The sequence below is a fragment of the Helobdella robusta genome (genome assembly GCF_000326865.2).
Source record: "Helobdella robusta unplaced genomic scaffold HELROscaffold_113, whole genome shotgun sequence".
Taxonomy (NCBI): Eukaryota; Metazoa; Annelida; class Clitellata; order Rhynchobdellida; family Glossiphoniidae; genus Helobdella; species Helobdella robusta.
The window spans coordinates 164,094-179,147 of record NW_008703634.1 but is presented as its reverse complement, the minus strand read 5'-3'; the positions used below and the strand labels follow the sequence as shown (position 1 = coordinate 179,147).

Sequence of the window (15,054 nt, the reverse complement as noted above, 5' to 3'; positions counted from 1 at the left end):
TGAAGAAGATGATGATTGTGAGAGCGCGGTTACAAGATATTGGAAAATGTGCACACTCGTCTACACTAGATGCACTAGCAACACTCAGGCTCGGATCTAGACAACTCTGACAGGAGTGTAGATCGAAATTTTGAAAATGTTTAAATTTTAAAATTTGACTGGGAGGTCAAGAGGTCAGGAAAGTAACCGAATTTGGAGTTAGGTTTAGTCGATTTTCTACATGAAATGGGTAAAAACAAACACACATGCAACACACATGCAACACACACACACATTCGTATAAACAAACAAACACACACACACACACGTACAAACAAACGCATTCACACGACCAGACAAAACCAAACATTAAAACAGAAGTTCAAACTCCATAGCCCGTATCAATACGTGTACCTGACACTGAGGAGAGTACCAACCTTTTATAACTACCTGGTAATAACGCCATCTGTCATCATCCTCTTGTTTCTACTGTTCGTTCTCTGGGTGCCCATGCAGACTAATCAGAGATTTAACTTGGGTTAGATGGTTGTCTGGTTGTCTGACTAACTGTCTGGTTGGTTGTCTGTCTGGTTGTCTGGATCGATGGTTAGGTTAGATGGTTGTTTGACTAATTGTCTGGTTGGTCGTCTGTCTGGTTGTCTGGATAGATGATTGATTCGTTGTCTGGCTAGATGACTAATTCCTTGTCTGATTGTTTTTTTTCTAATTGGTTGATTAGTCGAATGTGTAATTAGTTGAGTGGCTGGTTGGAAAATTAAATGCTCGTTGTCTTCTCGGTGGTTGGTTCAAATGCTCAGAGAGCCAATGTTTTTGCATGTATGTGTACGCTAAATAAGTTTACGCAGAGTCTAAAGCGCTATATAAATAATACAATATCATTATGATCCTTATTATTAGTCTTTGGAAACTCAAGATCATAATTTATCGTCCGCTGTTTTCATTATCCATATCATTATCTTTGTCATCTTTATAGCAATCATAATCATCATCATTCTCATCATCGTCATCATCACCACAGCAACAATCATCATCATCATCTTCTTTATCATCATCATTATCGTCCTCCTCCTCATCATCATCACCACAGCAACGATCATCATCATGTCAATCCTTACCGTATACGCAACGATTCAACAACTACTTCCAAAGGGATGCGAGCAAGTGCCCATCATTTGTATGTTTGTTTGTTTGTATGTTTGTTTGTTCGTTCGTTCGTTTGTCTGTGTTTGTGTTTGTTTGCATGTTCGGTTCAGTGTGGGTATGATTTTATTCGATTACGTCTTCTTCTTTTTCTATCATGAAGATAACTTTTTATTGTTAGTTCAATGGTTTGCCTGTAATTTTTGTTTCATTCTTTAGTCTGTTTGCTCAATCATTCAGTTTGCCATCATAACTATCATCATCATCATCACCTTCATCTTCTTCTTCTTCATCACCATCATCTTCATCATCATCATCTTCACCATCATCTTCATCATCTTCACCATCATCTTCACCATCATCATCATTTTCATCATCATCATCATCATCATTCTTATCAGTGCATCTCTTGTTGTTCGAGATGGTGCTGGTCTTGATCACCTTCATCATCGCCATCATTACTTACAACATGTACTACAACGACTACACCAGCCAAGTCCCTCAGTGCCTCAAGATGGTTGGCCGTTGATGATGATAATAATTACAATAATTTTTATCTATAATTATCACCATCCTCATCATCGTCGTCATCATCATCATTACTATCAACACCGACACCAAACCAACCCCCCCCTCAGATTTTTTTCAACCCGGTCGTTCGCCTCCTAACCAGTGCCACCCTACCACCTGTCGACATGAAAATAACGGTGTCACGTGACCAGCCAAACGGGGCCAACAAGCCTACAGACCCATTCCTGAAGACTATGGATAGTTTCAATAAATTCCTAGCCTACTCGCTCAACCCTGCTGAAATTCCCGCCACGCACGCGCAGATCGTCAGGAACGATTGGCGCCAACTGGCTTACGCTTTTGAAAGATTATTCTCCATCCTTCTATCAGCCACCATGTTTGTAGGGCTGCTGGCCATTCTGCCCGTCAGCAGCTTCGTACCGGGCATCAATACGGCATGGTGGTGGTAATGATTGTGGTGATGATTGTGATGATGATGATCATGATGATGATGGTGATGATTGAAATGATTACGGTAATGATTACGGTGGTTATGATAGAAGAGAGCTCTATTACCTTACAAAGATAGATGGAAGTAATGGTATTGATTATGATATGGTGATGACGATAGTGACTGGGGGTAGTTAAGACGACGATGATGATGATGTGATAAAGGTGATGATGATGATATAATAAAGGTGTGGTGATGTGATAAAGGTGATGATGATGATGATGATGATATAATAAAGGTGTTGTGATGTGATAAAGATGATGATGATATGATATGATAAAGGTGATGATGATGATGTGATAAAGGTGATGATGATGATGACGTGATAAAGAGGATGATGATAATGATGATAAAAGTAAGCCCGTATTTTGATTGTGATGAAGTTCGTCGTAAAATGGTCGGTGCTAATTATTAATAAACCGCCCTCTTAGGTTGCTTCTGATGATTGCTAAGGTTTTTCAACTTTAATATAAACGAAAATAAATACATAATAATTATAACTAAAACTATAATTATTATTGTTATTATTATGATTACCATTTAATTATTATTATTATTATTATTATTGAGTTATTTTTAAGTATTTCGATTAAATTGACATTGAAAAATGCCGATTTTGCTTGCATTGGACTCATCTTCTATAAATAAAGATAAAATCTCTTCTTAATAATAATAACAATAATAATAATTATAGTTATAATAATAATAATAACAATAATAATAAGTGATTTATATAGCGCCTTGTTTAAATCAGCAAGAAATCTACAAACGATAAGATATTTGCGTTGATAATTTCCTTGTGTATACTAAAAATAGAGGGTGAATCGAAATGGCTAAATGGTTAAGGCGTCTGGCTTTGCTGTTGTAGTATCCGAGTTCGATTACAGATAGAGATAAATTAAGTCTATGATATACGTATCTTCATGTACTATGTTGATATCTCGGAAAAATAAGATACAATTGAGAAAAAAAATATATCAATTGTATCACGCTTAATTGTTGCATTGGTTTTGTATTAGTTTAGTAGCGTGTTTTAAATTTCTTCATTATCACAGGATCCTTCCTAATTATTGAACACAACACACACAGGTATATACAACTCATCGTGTTTTCTATGCTGTAAGCTAGAAATTTAATTCAATTTTTAGTAAATTTAAATAGTTATTCAAGAGAAATTGAATAAAATGTTTTAATTTTGAATAAAAATGGTCTTTAATCTCAACAAATACAACATAATTCTGTTAATTATATACGTAGAATAAATGTGATGAAAGGTTATGTTTATGCACTACATACAAAGTCAAAATGAAATCTTTTTCATTCCACGATCTTCTGACGTTTCTATGTAAGACATTAAAACCACTTTGAAAAAAGTCTCTATCTCTCTTTCAATCTCTCACTCTCTCTCTTTATCTCTCTCCCACTTTCTCTTTCTTTCTATCTAACTTTCTGTATTCCTCTATACCTTTCTTCTTCTTTCAATCCAGTGTATTTTTTATGTTTTTCAACCTTCTTACTTCAAATCAAATACAATTTTTTTACTTTTAAATTTCCTTCCTTTCATTTCTCTCTAAACACTCTCTTATTTCACTCTTTCACTCTCTCTCTTTCTCACTCTTTTTCTCTCTCTCTCTCTCTTTCTCTCTCTCTTTTCTTTTTCTCAGTAATCTCCCGCCAGATCAAGCTGATGTTCGAAGACTTCGATGGGGACGACCACCGAGACGATGAAGAAGGCGGCGACAGCACAGTAGAACAGGAGCCTCTCGCTGACCACAGCCACTTGTTTCCACTCGTTGTTCAGTAGCTGGCTCGTCTCGGGTTCGAATCTACTCTCCCGCATTTCTGAGAAGTAGTTGTAGAGAGAGAATAGGGCGTTGTTTGATCGAGATTTGAAGGGTTTCTGGGTTGTTGTTGTTGTTGCTAATGTTGTTGTTGGTGGTGTTGTTGTTGTTGTTGATGATGTTGGTGGTGTTGTTGATGTCTCTATATCTGTGTCTGCGTCCTTTGATACTTTATTTAGTTGTTGCTGTTGCTGTTGTTGTTGTTGTTGCTTACAACAGGCCATCACAAATGTTATTTTCTTAACGTTACGATCCAGAAGAAACTGGTGGACACGATTTGTTAACATTTAAAGAAATATTTTAATAATTATAATTTAATTTTGAATAATAATTAGATCCATAATAAAATAAACTTTATAGTTGAATGTCCATCGAGTAAAGCGTCTGGCAACAATGTGTGTGTCGCGTTCATTAAGGCATTTGTTGTTGATGTTGTTGTTGTTGATGTTGTTGTTGTTTATGTTGTTTATGTAGTTGTTGATGTTGTTGATGTTGTTGCTGTTGGTGTAGTTGTTGTTGTTGCTGCTGTTGTTGTAGTGCTGTAGTTGTGGTTGTAGTTGATGTTGTTGATGCTGATGTTGTTGTTGTTGGTGCTGCTGTAGTTGTTGTTATTGTGGTTGTTGTTGTTGCTGTAGTAGTAGTTGTTGGTGATGTTGTTTTTACTGCTGTAATTGTTGATGTTGTTATTGTTGTTGAAACATCAAAAAAATCCAGAAAAACTGCAAATAGTTTGTAGCGTTATGCACAAAAATATCAAAAAAATTACCCTTTTAACAACGTTTGGCAGGATATTTCGAGGATCGTGATGGAAAGTGAGGTGCGTGAGGATGGAGATGATGATGAAAAGTGAGTGTAGGATCATCTCAAACAGCAAGCATCTCACTGGCATGAAAAAATCATGATAATAATAATAACAACAACAATAACAATAATAATAATGTCAATGATAATGATAAAGATAATATTTACAAACAGACAGACAACTAGACAGTCAACCAGAGAGTTAGCCAGACAGAGAGTCAGCCAGACAGACATACAGCCAGACAAACAGACAGACAGACAGACGAACCAAATATTGGAAGCTTTCCGATCCCAGCTGGAAGATTGTACTGGAGAGTGAGGAAGAGAATAACCATGCAGACTAGGAGAGAGAATCCTACGGTGATGATGACCATGATGATGATGATGATGGTGGTGGTGTTGTTGATGATGATGGTGATTATTTTTAAGAGCCATACAATCAATCAACCGACAAAACAAAAAACCAAACAACCAACCAGTCAATCAACCAACCAACCAGTCAACCAACCAGTCAACCAACCAACCAACCAGTCAACCAAACATCCAACCAGTCAACCAACCAACCAGTCAACCAACCATCCAACCAACCAGTCAACCAACCATCCAACCAACCAACCAACCAACCGACCGACCATAAACGAATCTCTGGTTATTCGCAATAGGCACCCAGAACATCAGCAGACACAGGATGGCGATTAAGATGAGAGGGATGACAAGAGTTTTCCTGTAAAATCTATTCCGCCTTTGTAAATCTATTGTTAACCTAATTCTGTATGTCGTGTGTGTTTGTGTGTTTGTTTTTGTGTGTGTTTATGTGTTTGTATGGTTGTTTGTTTGTATGTATGTGTGTATGTACGTACGTATGTGTGTATGTATGTGTGTTTACGTTGGTGTGTTTATACCTTGTATTTTTTCGGCCTTTCATACCAACGACATTCTGTTAACGGTGATGATGACGACCTTAATGGTAATCTTCATCATCGTCGTCACCATCGTCATCATTTATGTTACAATTGACATCATCATCACCACCACCACCACCACGATCATCATCACCACCACCATCATCATCATCATCACCACCAACACCATCCCTTACGCAAGCAGCCTTATTCGTAGCTACCCATTTTGGGCTAAATGAGAAATGGTTGTATGAGTTGTTCATAACCATTATCTTCATCTGATTATGATGATGGTGATGATGATGATGATGATGAGGAAAAAGATGATTATGATGATGATGGTGATGATGACGATGTTGGTTATTCGAATATTATCATCGTTTAGAGCTTCGTAATCATCATCCATGTTATCGTCATCGGCGTCATCATCACCACCACCATCATCATCACCTGGCTTTCATCTGCCGGAAGGAAGTAGATGCTGATGAAACATCTTTGAGTATCGGCCGGAAAATTTGTAAAGTCAATCTTGCAGTGGCCTGCCATCATCACCATCACCATCTTCACCATCATCATCATCAACATCATCATCAACATCATCACCATCATCATCATCGTCACTTGTAAATTGCAGTCTCAGATTCCAGTGTATTCGTCCGTTTTTCCTCAACTGTACGCTGCTTTCGGTCAGCCTGAAATTTCTTCTTTTGCCCTTTCTATCAGCTTGCTCACTCCTGATGATGATGACGATGGTGATGGCCGTGGTGGTGATGATGAAAATGATTACGTCACCAACCGATAATAAAGGACAGGTTCCGGCTTCCAGATGTCTTCCGGTGGAACGAGGATTTTTTCGATCCCATTGAACCACTTTGGCTCCCACTGAAGGCTCTCATCAAACCAATACTGGATACATTCATTTTTTTTGATGACGTCATTGTCGTCGTCATCATCATCATCGTCGTCGTCATCACCATCATCATCATTGTAAAAACTCACCAGGACTACAAAAAGATATCCTGAAAAACTATTCTCTCGGTCATTCTGAAGTTTAAAATTTTTTAAAAATCATCACTATCATCATTATTAACATCATCGTCATCATCATCATCATTATTGTCATCACCACCACCGTCATCATCATCACCACCGTTATCATCATCATCATCATCATCTTCACCATCATCTTCATCGTCATCATCATCCCCGTCATCAATCACGATCATTATCACAACCATCATCACCATCATTCTCATCCCCACCACCATCACCACCACCCTTCTCCCCATCACCATCACCATTCTCCCCATCATCACCACCACCATCATTTCCACCATGAGACAACAACAACATCAACCACTTCGACTAACGATTTCGTGTATCAAAGCTGATACCCATCTGACGGTGATATTTACAGGCTGGAGAGCTTTCGAGGAGTCGTAGACCAGGGGTGGGTGGATTAGGTTCTTCTTACTGAAATTCAAGCAGCTCAGCAAGTCACATTCGTAGCTTTTTTCTCTGGCGTTCTTACCGCATAGCCCGTGCGTTGGTGTCGCTGGTGGGAGCGTGATTTTGGTTGTAGCGTTTGATGGTTGGTTGGTTGGTTGGTTGGTTGGTTTGGTTGGTTGGTTGGTTGGTTGGTTGGTTGGTTGGCTGGTTGATTGGTTGGTTGGTTGGTTTGGTTGGTTGGTTGGTTTAAAGAATGGTTAGTTGGTTGGTTGATTTGTTGGTTTTTTGGTTTGTGGTTGGTCGGTTAAGTGTTGTTGTTGGTTGTAAATTATAGCTCTGATTTGATAGTTAGTTTGATGATTGGTTGAGTAGATGATTGATTGCTAAGCAGATCAACTGGTTACTTGATTGATAAACGGTTGATTGGTTGGTCGGTTAGTTGGTTGGCTGGTATGTTAATGACGATACAGAAATCATTCACAACATTACAAACCTTGGAAAACCAGAAACATCATCCCGGCGATAAAAGCCACAAATAAGCGGTGGTTCCGTAGGGACATCATCCACCGAGAATTTTCCATTTCACTTACCTCTCAAAATTATTTCACCCAAAGCCAACAATTGGAAAACAAATTAGTTAATCAATTATTCATTCTGTTTTCAATCTATCTATTCGTAATATTTTTAGATTTTATTTTTTTTAATTTAAAATAAATTCTTAATTTAAAATAAATTTTCTTTCATTAATTTTTTCAACAAAATGATTTTAAATGCTGTTGCCTAGAACCTCATATAAAAATATACTTCAATATTAAGTTGAGCCTCGGCTAACGAAACCCAACAACAACTACTACTACAACTAAAATAATAATAATAATAACAACAACAATTACAATAATAATAATAATATCGTTTGGTTTAGTTACTTTTTGTTTTTGTTTTGTATGAAATTTAAAAAAATTAAGATACGCCTATGAATTTGTCGACGGATTATTTAAGAAGCAAGACGCACGTATATGCACACATACACACACACACACACACCACACACACATACACATACACACACACACGCATACATATACACACACACATACACACACAGACGCATACATATACACACACACACGTACACACAGACAGACACACTCACGTACATATACACGCACACACACATCTACGCGTCATTCTAATGTAAATATAAACATAACCGATCAACCTGTCTTCTATCAGGTGCCTTGAAAAATGCGAAGAAGAAAAGAAAGGAGGGAAATAATGAATAAATAAAAAAGAGACAAGAGAGAGAGAGAGAGAGAGAAAGAAGGAGAGAGAGAGAAAAAAAAGGGGAGAGAGAAAGAAGAGGGGCAGAGTATTAAAATATGAAAGCAGTCGCTGGAAGCAAACAGCATCCAGAAAAAATTGGCTTCCGAGTTGTGTAAGGTTAATTGTCCCCATGGTTGGTTGAGTAATCTGTTGATGCCTGCTTTGATTGCTTGTTGAAAAGTTATCTCAATTAACAAACCATCTTTTAGTTTTAGGAAAAATTTTTGTGAAATAATTTACAGTCCTAAGTTAACAATTCTACAAAATTAACTATTAATATTATAATTTCGATTAACGTTCCAACAATTAGCACCAGACGTTCCTAAACATCGTTAGGTTACCAATGCTGTAATGAATGATGTGAGGTTAAATGATTTGTTAGAACATTAATTATTCATACACAAGACAGTAAGCTCTACAAGACAGTAAGTTCTACAAAGGGCAGATGAAATGTTTATTGCAAAATTTAAATCGTTTGATGTAGGGATAAAAGTTTTTATTTGTTAACAATTTCGAGTCCTCTTTATGCTTTGTTAGGAGATGTTTTTCAATGCTCAACAATAATTATTATACCCAATAAATGTTTGAAAAAAATTTTATTTGGAAGATTCAGTGAATTGGTTAAACAAACGTTGACTTGGTTTCTTGCAAACAAACGAACGAACGAACGAACGAGCAAACAAACTACTAAACTATTATTTTTTCAAGAATAGATACATTTTATTCAAATTATTCTTTTGTAAATTACAGAAATATATATTTATATGAAAAAAGAATTAAAAATTAATACGAAAAACTAATTAAAATTCGTTTAATTGGATGTTATGTGTCATTGTTTTGAACATAAAAAAGGATTATATAAATCTATAAATCAATACCTTCTTTCTCTCTCTCTCTTTCTCTCTCTCTCTCTCACACACACACACACAATAATTGAATTAGCGTCATTAAAATTAGTCTGTTCTGTCATTCCTTCATTCTTGTCATTCATTCATTTTTCTTTCTCCCATCAACTCAACGAGTTTATTATTAATTGGATAAAAATTCGAAATAATTTTTGGTCAAAAGTCGATTTATTTATGATATAAATTGATGAAAATATTCAGCCGCAATCTTCTCATCAGTCTGATCCCTCTCCACCTTGTCCTGCAAATTTTGACCGAAAAAAAATGACGTCACCAAAACTGTGTCCACGAAGAACAGGAAGAACAACAGACGATCAAAGATTGTAGATAACTGCTTCCATTCATTATCCAGGACACGAGATTTTTCGCCGAAAGTGATGACGTCTAGATTTTTGTGGATTTCCTCGAGAAATTTTCTACTCACCTCACTTTCACTTTCATTTTCTTCAGCGATCAGCCAATCAAGAAAACTCTCCTCATTTTGGTTATTCTTCTGGCTATTCTTGTAGTTTTTATCATAGACAGACGAAGCATTGATGGAGTCCAAGGAAAAATAGACGTTTGGTTTCAATCCCATTATGCATTTGACGATACCATTGAGAAATATCTAGATGAAATTTCGTTTTAATCAATGTTGACATTCCTTTAGAAATATCTACTACCGCTATGTAAATAACAAAATTAAAAAACTTTTCATGTTTCATCCCAACAAAGACATGAAAAATTAATCCCGGAAAAAGTTGAAATCGAAACTGGAAAAGCCCCAAAAGTTCTCATCTCATCACATCAACACCACACACTCAACTTTTTGAACAGCCGCTGGCACGGCAGTCACTCCTGGATCTATGAAGTAGAGATAGTGAGTGACGAGAGAGAGGATGGTGATGGCTGACAGGAGGATGAGAGCGTACAACGTATATGAAACTGTGGCAGTAGTAGTAGTAGTAGTAGTAGTAGTAGTAGTAGTAGTAGTAGTAGTGGCAGCAGTGGTAGTAGCAGCAGCGGCAGTAATAGTAGTAGTAGCCGTAGAAGTAGTAGTAGTAGTAGTAGTAGTATCAGCAGCGGCAGTAGTAGTAGTAGTAGCCGTAGAAGTAGTAGTAGTAGTAGTAGTAGTAGTAGCAGCAGTGGTAGTAGCAGCAGCGGCAGCAGTAGTAGTAGTAGCCGTAGAAGTAGTAGTAGCAGCAGCAGTGGTAGTAGCAGCAGCGGCAGCAGTAGTAGTAGTAGCCGTAGAAGTAGTCGCAGTTATATTAATTTTTAATTAGTAATTATAATGGTAATTTATAGCAACCATATGCCATAACAAGCCACAAAACTTATACAAAACATTTCATCTGATATAGGCGTATGATAGGCTAGGATTTCCTTGCGTTCGAAGCCGGTTCCTGCAACGTAGAAGGCAAGCCCTTTACCAGACTTACTGACCGATTCTTGGAGTATCGCCGAAACCCGTTGGAATGAACTCTTGCTCCACGTAATTCAGCAGCAGCAGCACAAATAACATCCCACCCACTTAATCAATTAATTAAATTTATTAGTATTATTAATTTAGTATAATATTTCGAAATAATCGGATTTTTGGTTTAATAGTTGACTCATTAATTGATTAATTAATTTATCAATCAATTAATAATTTACTCATTAATTGATTGGTTAATTAATCAATCAATTAAATGTGATATTAATTAGTTTATTACGAATATAAGGGCAAGATAGTTAGTTTAAGGTTATTGTAAGATAGTTAAATCAGCTTCTAACCGTAAGAGAACCTCTGATTGCTGCAGTGCGGGATCAAGAAGATGACGAGTAAGAGGAAGACGACGATGATGGCTGGGACTATCAGGAGGAATACGTAGTAAATAGATCTATAGTGGTATGGAGTTGATAGTTTAGTGGTTAAAGAGGCTGTTACTACTGGCGCGGTTACTGAGTTCGATTACAAAGATATGCCAGACTAGTAATTTGTTTTATGAAAATCAAACTGTGGTCAATTAAGGTAATTTTGAGTGAATGGGTGAAGAGGAGAGTGAGTTAGTGAGTGAGAGAGTGAGTGAATGAGTGAGTGAGTGAGAAAGTGAATGAGTAAAAGATATAAAAAATGAATGAATGACCTTCTTTGCATAGAAATGATCAGAGATATCAACCTGAACCCCGTGATCGAATTATTTCTCACCTTTGAATTTTTTTTACCCAAACGAAAATTTTTCAATCGACTAACTCATCATCACCATCATCATCACAACCATCGTCATCATCAACATCACAATCATCATCGTCATCATTACTACTATCGTAAGTGATGATGATGACGACGACGATGACGATAAACATATGCAAACATTTACCCCAAAACATAAACAAAACGTTTGGCGGACGAAGACGCAAATATAAACATCGACCTTCAAAAATTTGATGATGATGAAGATGATGAAAATGATGATGACGACGACGATGATGAAGATGATGTATAGCAATGAGGAAGATGTTTATAATGATGACGACGACGACAATGAAGATGACACAGAGTATAAAAGATGATGATGAGAATGATGATGGTGATGATGAAGATGACACAGAGTATAAAAACTTCTGAGAACGAGGTGCATCTGATGACTTGCCACTGATCATGTGTAGAGACGCAGCGCTCGGAGCCGAGTGGCTCGTTGGCCCCAACGACGGTGAAGTTTACATTCTGGAAGATGTTCGAGAAGTATATCCAACAGTACTGTCTGTCGTACGGGAAAGACCTGATGGCGATGGGTGGTGGTGGTGGGGAGGTGATTGTGGTGAGGGTGATGATGATGATGGTGGTGGTGAGGGAGTGATTGTGATGATGACGATGATGGTGGTGGTGATTGTGATGATGGTAGCGAAGCAACCATGCTGATGTTTCCAACCAATAATTGGAGTAACAGAAGAGCAACATGGCAAGCTGCGGGGTCCAAGTAACCCGCCCATCATTTGTCACCTTGACCTTTAGGCTCCGCAATTCCTCATCGTTACTGGGAGATTATCATAAGTAAGGATTTGATCGTTGATATAGTAACGGTGATCAACCAACCAACCAGTCAACCAGTCAACCAACCAACCAGTCAACCAACCAACCAGTCAACCATCCAACCAACCAACCGACCAACCGACCAACCAACCAACCAACCAACCAACCAACCAACCGACCGACCAACCATCCAACCAACCAACCAACCATCTAATCAAATAATAATTATATTATAATTATTATAACAAATTATAATTATTATTATTATAACAAATTATAATTGATCAGCTCCGGTGTCCAAATCTTTCTCATTGGCAAGTCGATTGTATTTATTCCGTCAAACTTAGTAGGGTCCCATGTCAGTTGCGGGTCGGTCCACCTCTTAAGTGGCGAAAAAATAAATTATCAATATTATAATTATTTATTTATTTATTATAATTATTTATTATTTTTATCATTATTATTATATTATTATTTATTTATTATAATTATTTATTATCTTCATCATTATTATCATTATTATTAAAACTAACTTGGACGAAAAAATAATTATTGTTGTTATAATTATTTCTTTATTTATTATAATTATTTATTATCTTCATCATTATTATTATTAAAATTAACTTGGACGAAATGGCAAAAAAATAAATTATTATCGTCACAATTATTTATTAATTTATTATAATTATTTATTATTTTCATAATTATTATTATATTGTTATTATTAAAACTTACTTGGACGATGTTAACCTGGGCTAAAACGTCCTTAACTTCCGAAAACTGAATAATGATGATGTGAAGAATAAAAATAATAATTAATTATAGTTATAATCATAAGAAGAATAGGCATAATTAAAATAGTAATTAATTACAATAATAATAGGAAGAAGAAGGAGAAGAAGAAGAAGAAGAAGAAGAAGACGAAAGAGAAGAGGAAGAAGAAGGAGAAGAAGAAAAAGAATGACAAACAGTCTCAGAGACGATCACATGCTGGAATTTGACTTCAACGTTCACCGAATCGTCTCCATTCAAGACCGATCTTGAAAACATTTTAAGAAATTATTTATCATTATTATTAATTATAGTTCATTTTTATTATTATCATTGATATTGTTATTATTATTATTATTACATAACTATTATTATTATTTTAATAATTTTTATATTTGTGGTCTATTATGTTTATTGCAACTGTCTTTTTTTTACAAACTATTATAAGTGTTTATTTATGCGTTAATCATAATCTTATCAGCCTGTCATTCATTCATTCATCCATCCATCTAATCATTCATACATCCATACACTCATCCATCCACCCATTCATTCATCCATCCATAGACCTAAAATAAACCAACCTAGTATAGATACCATAATTAGCGAAGAGGTATTTGTACAATTCTTCTATGGCCTCTGGAGCGTATTCCGCATTCTTTTCGGTGCAACGCTGGCAGAGAACTTAAAAATTTTGCAATGTTTTCATAAAAATGAATGAATGAATGAATGAACTAATGAATGAACCAATGAATGGACAAACGAACGAAAGAATGACAAAATAAATGATCCACCAACCTGTTTCGAGAAACATAACTAAAGAAACGAATAAAACGAAACGGATATTTTGCCCGCTCTTTCCATCCATCACCTTATTATTATCGTTAGTATTATTATTGTTAATATTTTAAATTCACCAAAGAGCTCTTTTAAACACCACAGAAATAGCGTTATACAAACTATTCGATTGATTGATTGAATGATTAATTGAATGATTGATTTAATGATTGATTGAATGATAGATTGATTGAAAATGAATTTATAATACTATTATTATTAACAATGTTATCAACGTTCTAATCAAAATCACTAATATTCCAACTGATGATAATATAGTTAGTAAAATTACTTGAAACTAATACAATTTACAAGTTAAATTACAAGAAAACAAGTTACAATTACAAGAATACAATAGAAGCTACAATTACAACATTACAATAGAATTACAAGAACACAATAAAAATTACAATTACAACAATACAATACAAGTTACAATTACAAGTATATAAGTTAAAATTACAAGAATACAATACAAGTTACAATTAAAGAGTATCAATTTTGGGATGTAATAGTGCTCTGTTCTAGCGACACGCCAAATTAACACGTTATAAACATTTAAGTAACGGGATGGTCTGTTAAAAATTTAGGTCAAAAAATATGTGTGATTATTCTCACAATGTGTGTGCGTGCATGCGCGTGTGTGGTTATTATCACTGTGAGTGTGTGTTTGTGGTTATTATATTATCACTGTGTGTGTGTGTGTGTGTGTGTTGTTTGTCCCATACACTCTGCCTACAATAAACACGCCTCTAAGAATTCGAAAGACTGGAGAATTTTTAATAAACTTTTATTAGTACATTTTCTCCAATTGACAATTTTATTTTATTTCATATTCTAATTTATTCTCGTTGTGGTATCATTGAGAAGCTATTCTGAGTTGTGGGTGGCCGAGCCTACAAAAATTAATTTTCTTCTTTTGGTCTCCGAGTCACTCATTCATGCTTTTTTTGTTTTGTTTCGCTTGATTGAATAAAAGTGATTTATTTGAATGATTTGATATATATATATACTAATTACTACATGTACAATTAGCATACAGGCAGACGATGTTCATTTTATTTTATTT

The 15,054-nt window shown here is 35.6% G+C and overlaps 3 protein-coding genes across 3 annotated transcripts in view; 1 reads left to right on the top strand and 2 right to left on the bottom strand.

Annotated features, from left to right (window-relative positions):
* HELRODRAFT_183643 (hypothetical protein) overlaps positions 1-2,120 on the top strand; it is a gene marked incomplete at both ends in the record, with an annotated part of 5,598 nt that extends 3,478 nt beyond the window's left edge. Inside the window, 4 exons of the mRNA XM_009013235.1 lie at positions 336-483; positions 1,088-1,178; positions 1,542-1,657; positions 1,779-2,120. Of these exons, the coding sequence (XP_009011483.1) occupies positions 336-483; positions 1,088-1,178; positions 1,542-1,657; positions 1,779-2,120 (697 nt within the window). The remainder of the gene's footprint in view (positions 1-335; positions 484-1,087; positions 1,179-1,541; positions 1,658-1,778) is intronic.
* Positions 2,121-3,821: 1,701 nt separating this feature from the next.
* On the bottom strand, positions 3,822-7,714 carry HELRODRAFT_183642 (hypothetical protein; the record flags this gene model as incomplete). The annotated part of the gene is made up of 9 exons (XM_009013234.1): positions 3,822-4,061; positions 4,356-4,541; positions 5,891-5,983; positions 6,156-6,244; positions 6,327-6,439; positions 6,502-6,611; positions 6,705-6,749; positions 7,076-7,260; positions 7,648-7,714. The coding sequence occupies 9 exons, from the start codon at positions 7,712-7,714 to the stop codon at positions 3,822-3,824; spliced, it is 1,128 nt and encodes a 375-aa protein (XP_009011482.1).
* Positions 7,715-9,554: 1,840 nt separating this feature from the next.
* On the bottom strand, positions 9,555-14,016 carry HELRODRAFT_183641 (hypothetical protein; the record flags this gene model as incomplete). Its single annotated transcript, XM_009013233.1, has 11 exons — positions 9,555-9,989; positions 10,188-10,306; positions 10,805-10,891; positions 11,138-11,244; positions 11,491-11,552; positions 11,967-12,126; positions 12,757-12,758; positions 13,113-13,157; positions 13,347-13,416; positions 13,733-13,832; positions 13,947-14,016. The coding sequence occupies 11 exons, from the start codon at positions 14,014-14,016 to the stop codon at positions 9,555-9,557; spliced, it is 1,257 nt and encodes a 418-aa protein (XP_009011481.1).
* Between the last annotated feature and the right edge of the window lie 1,038 nt (positions 14,017-15,054).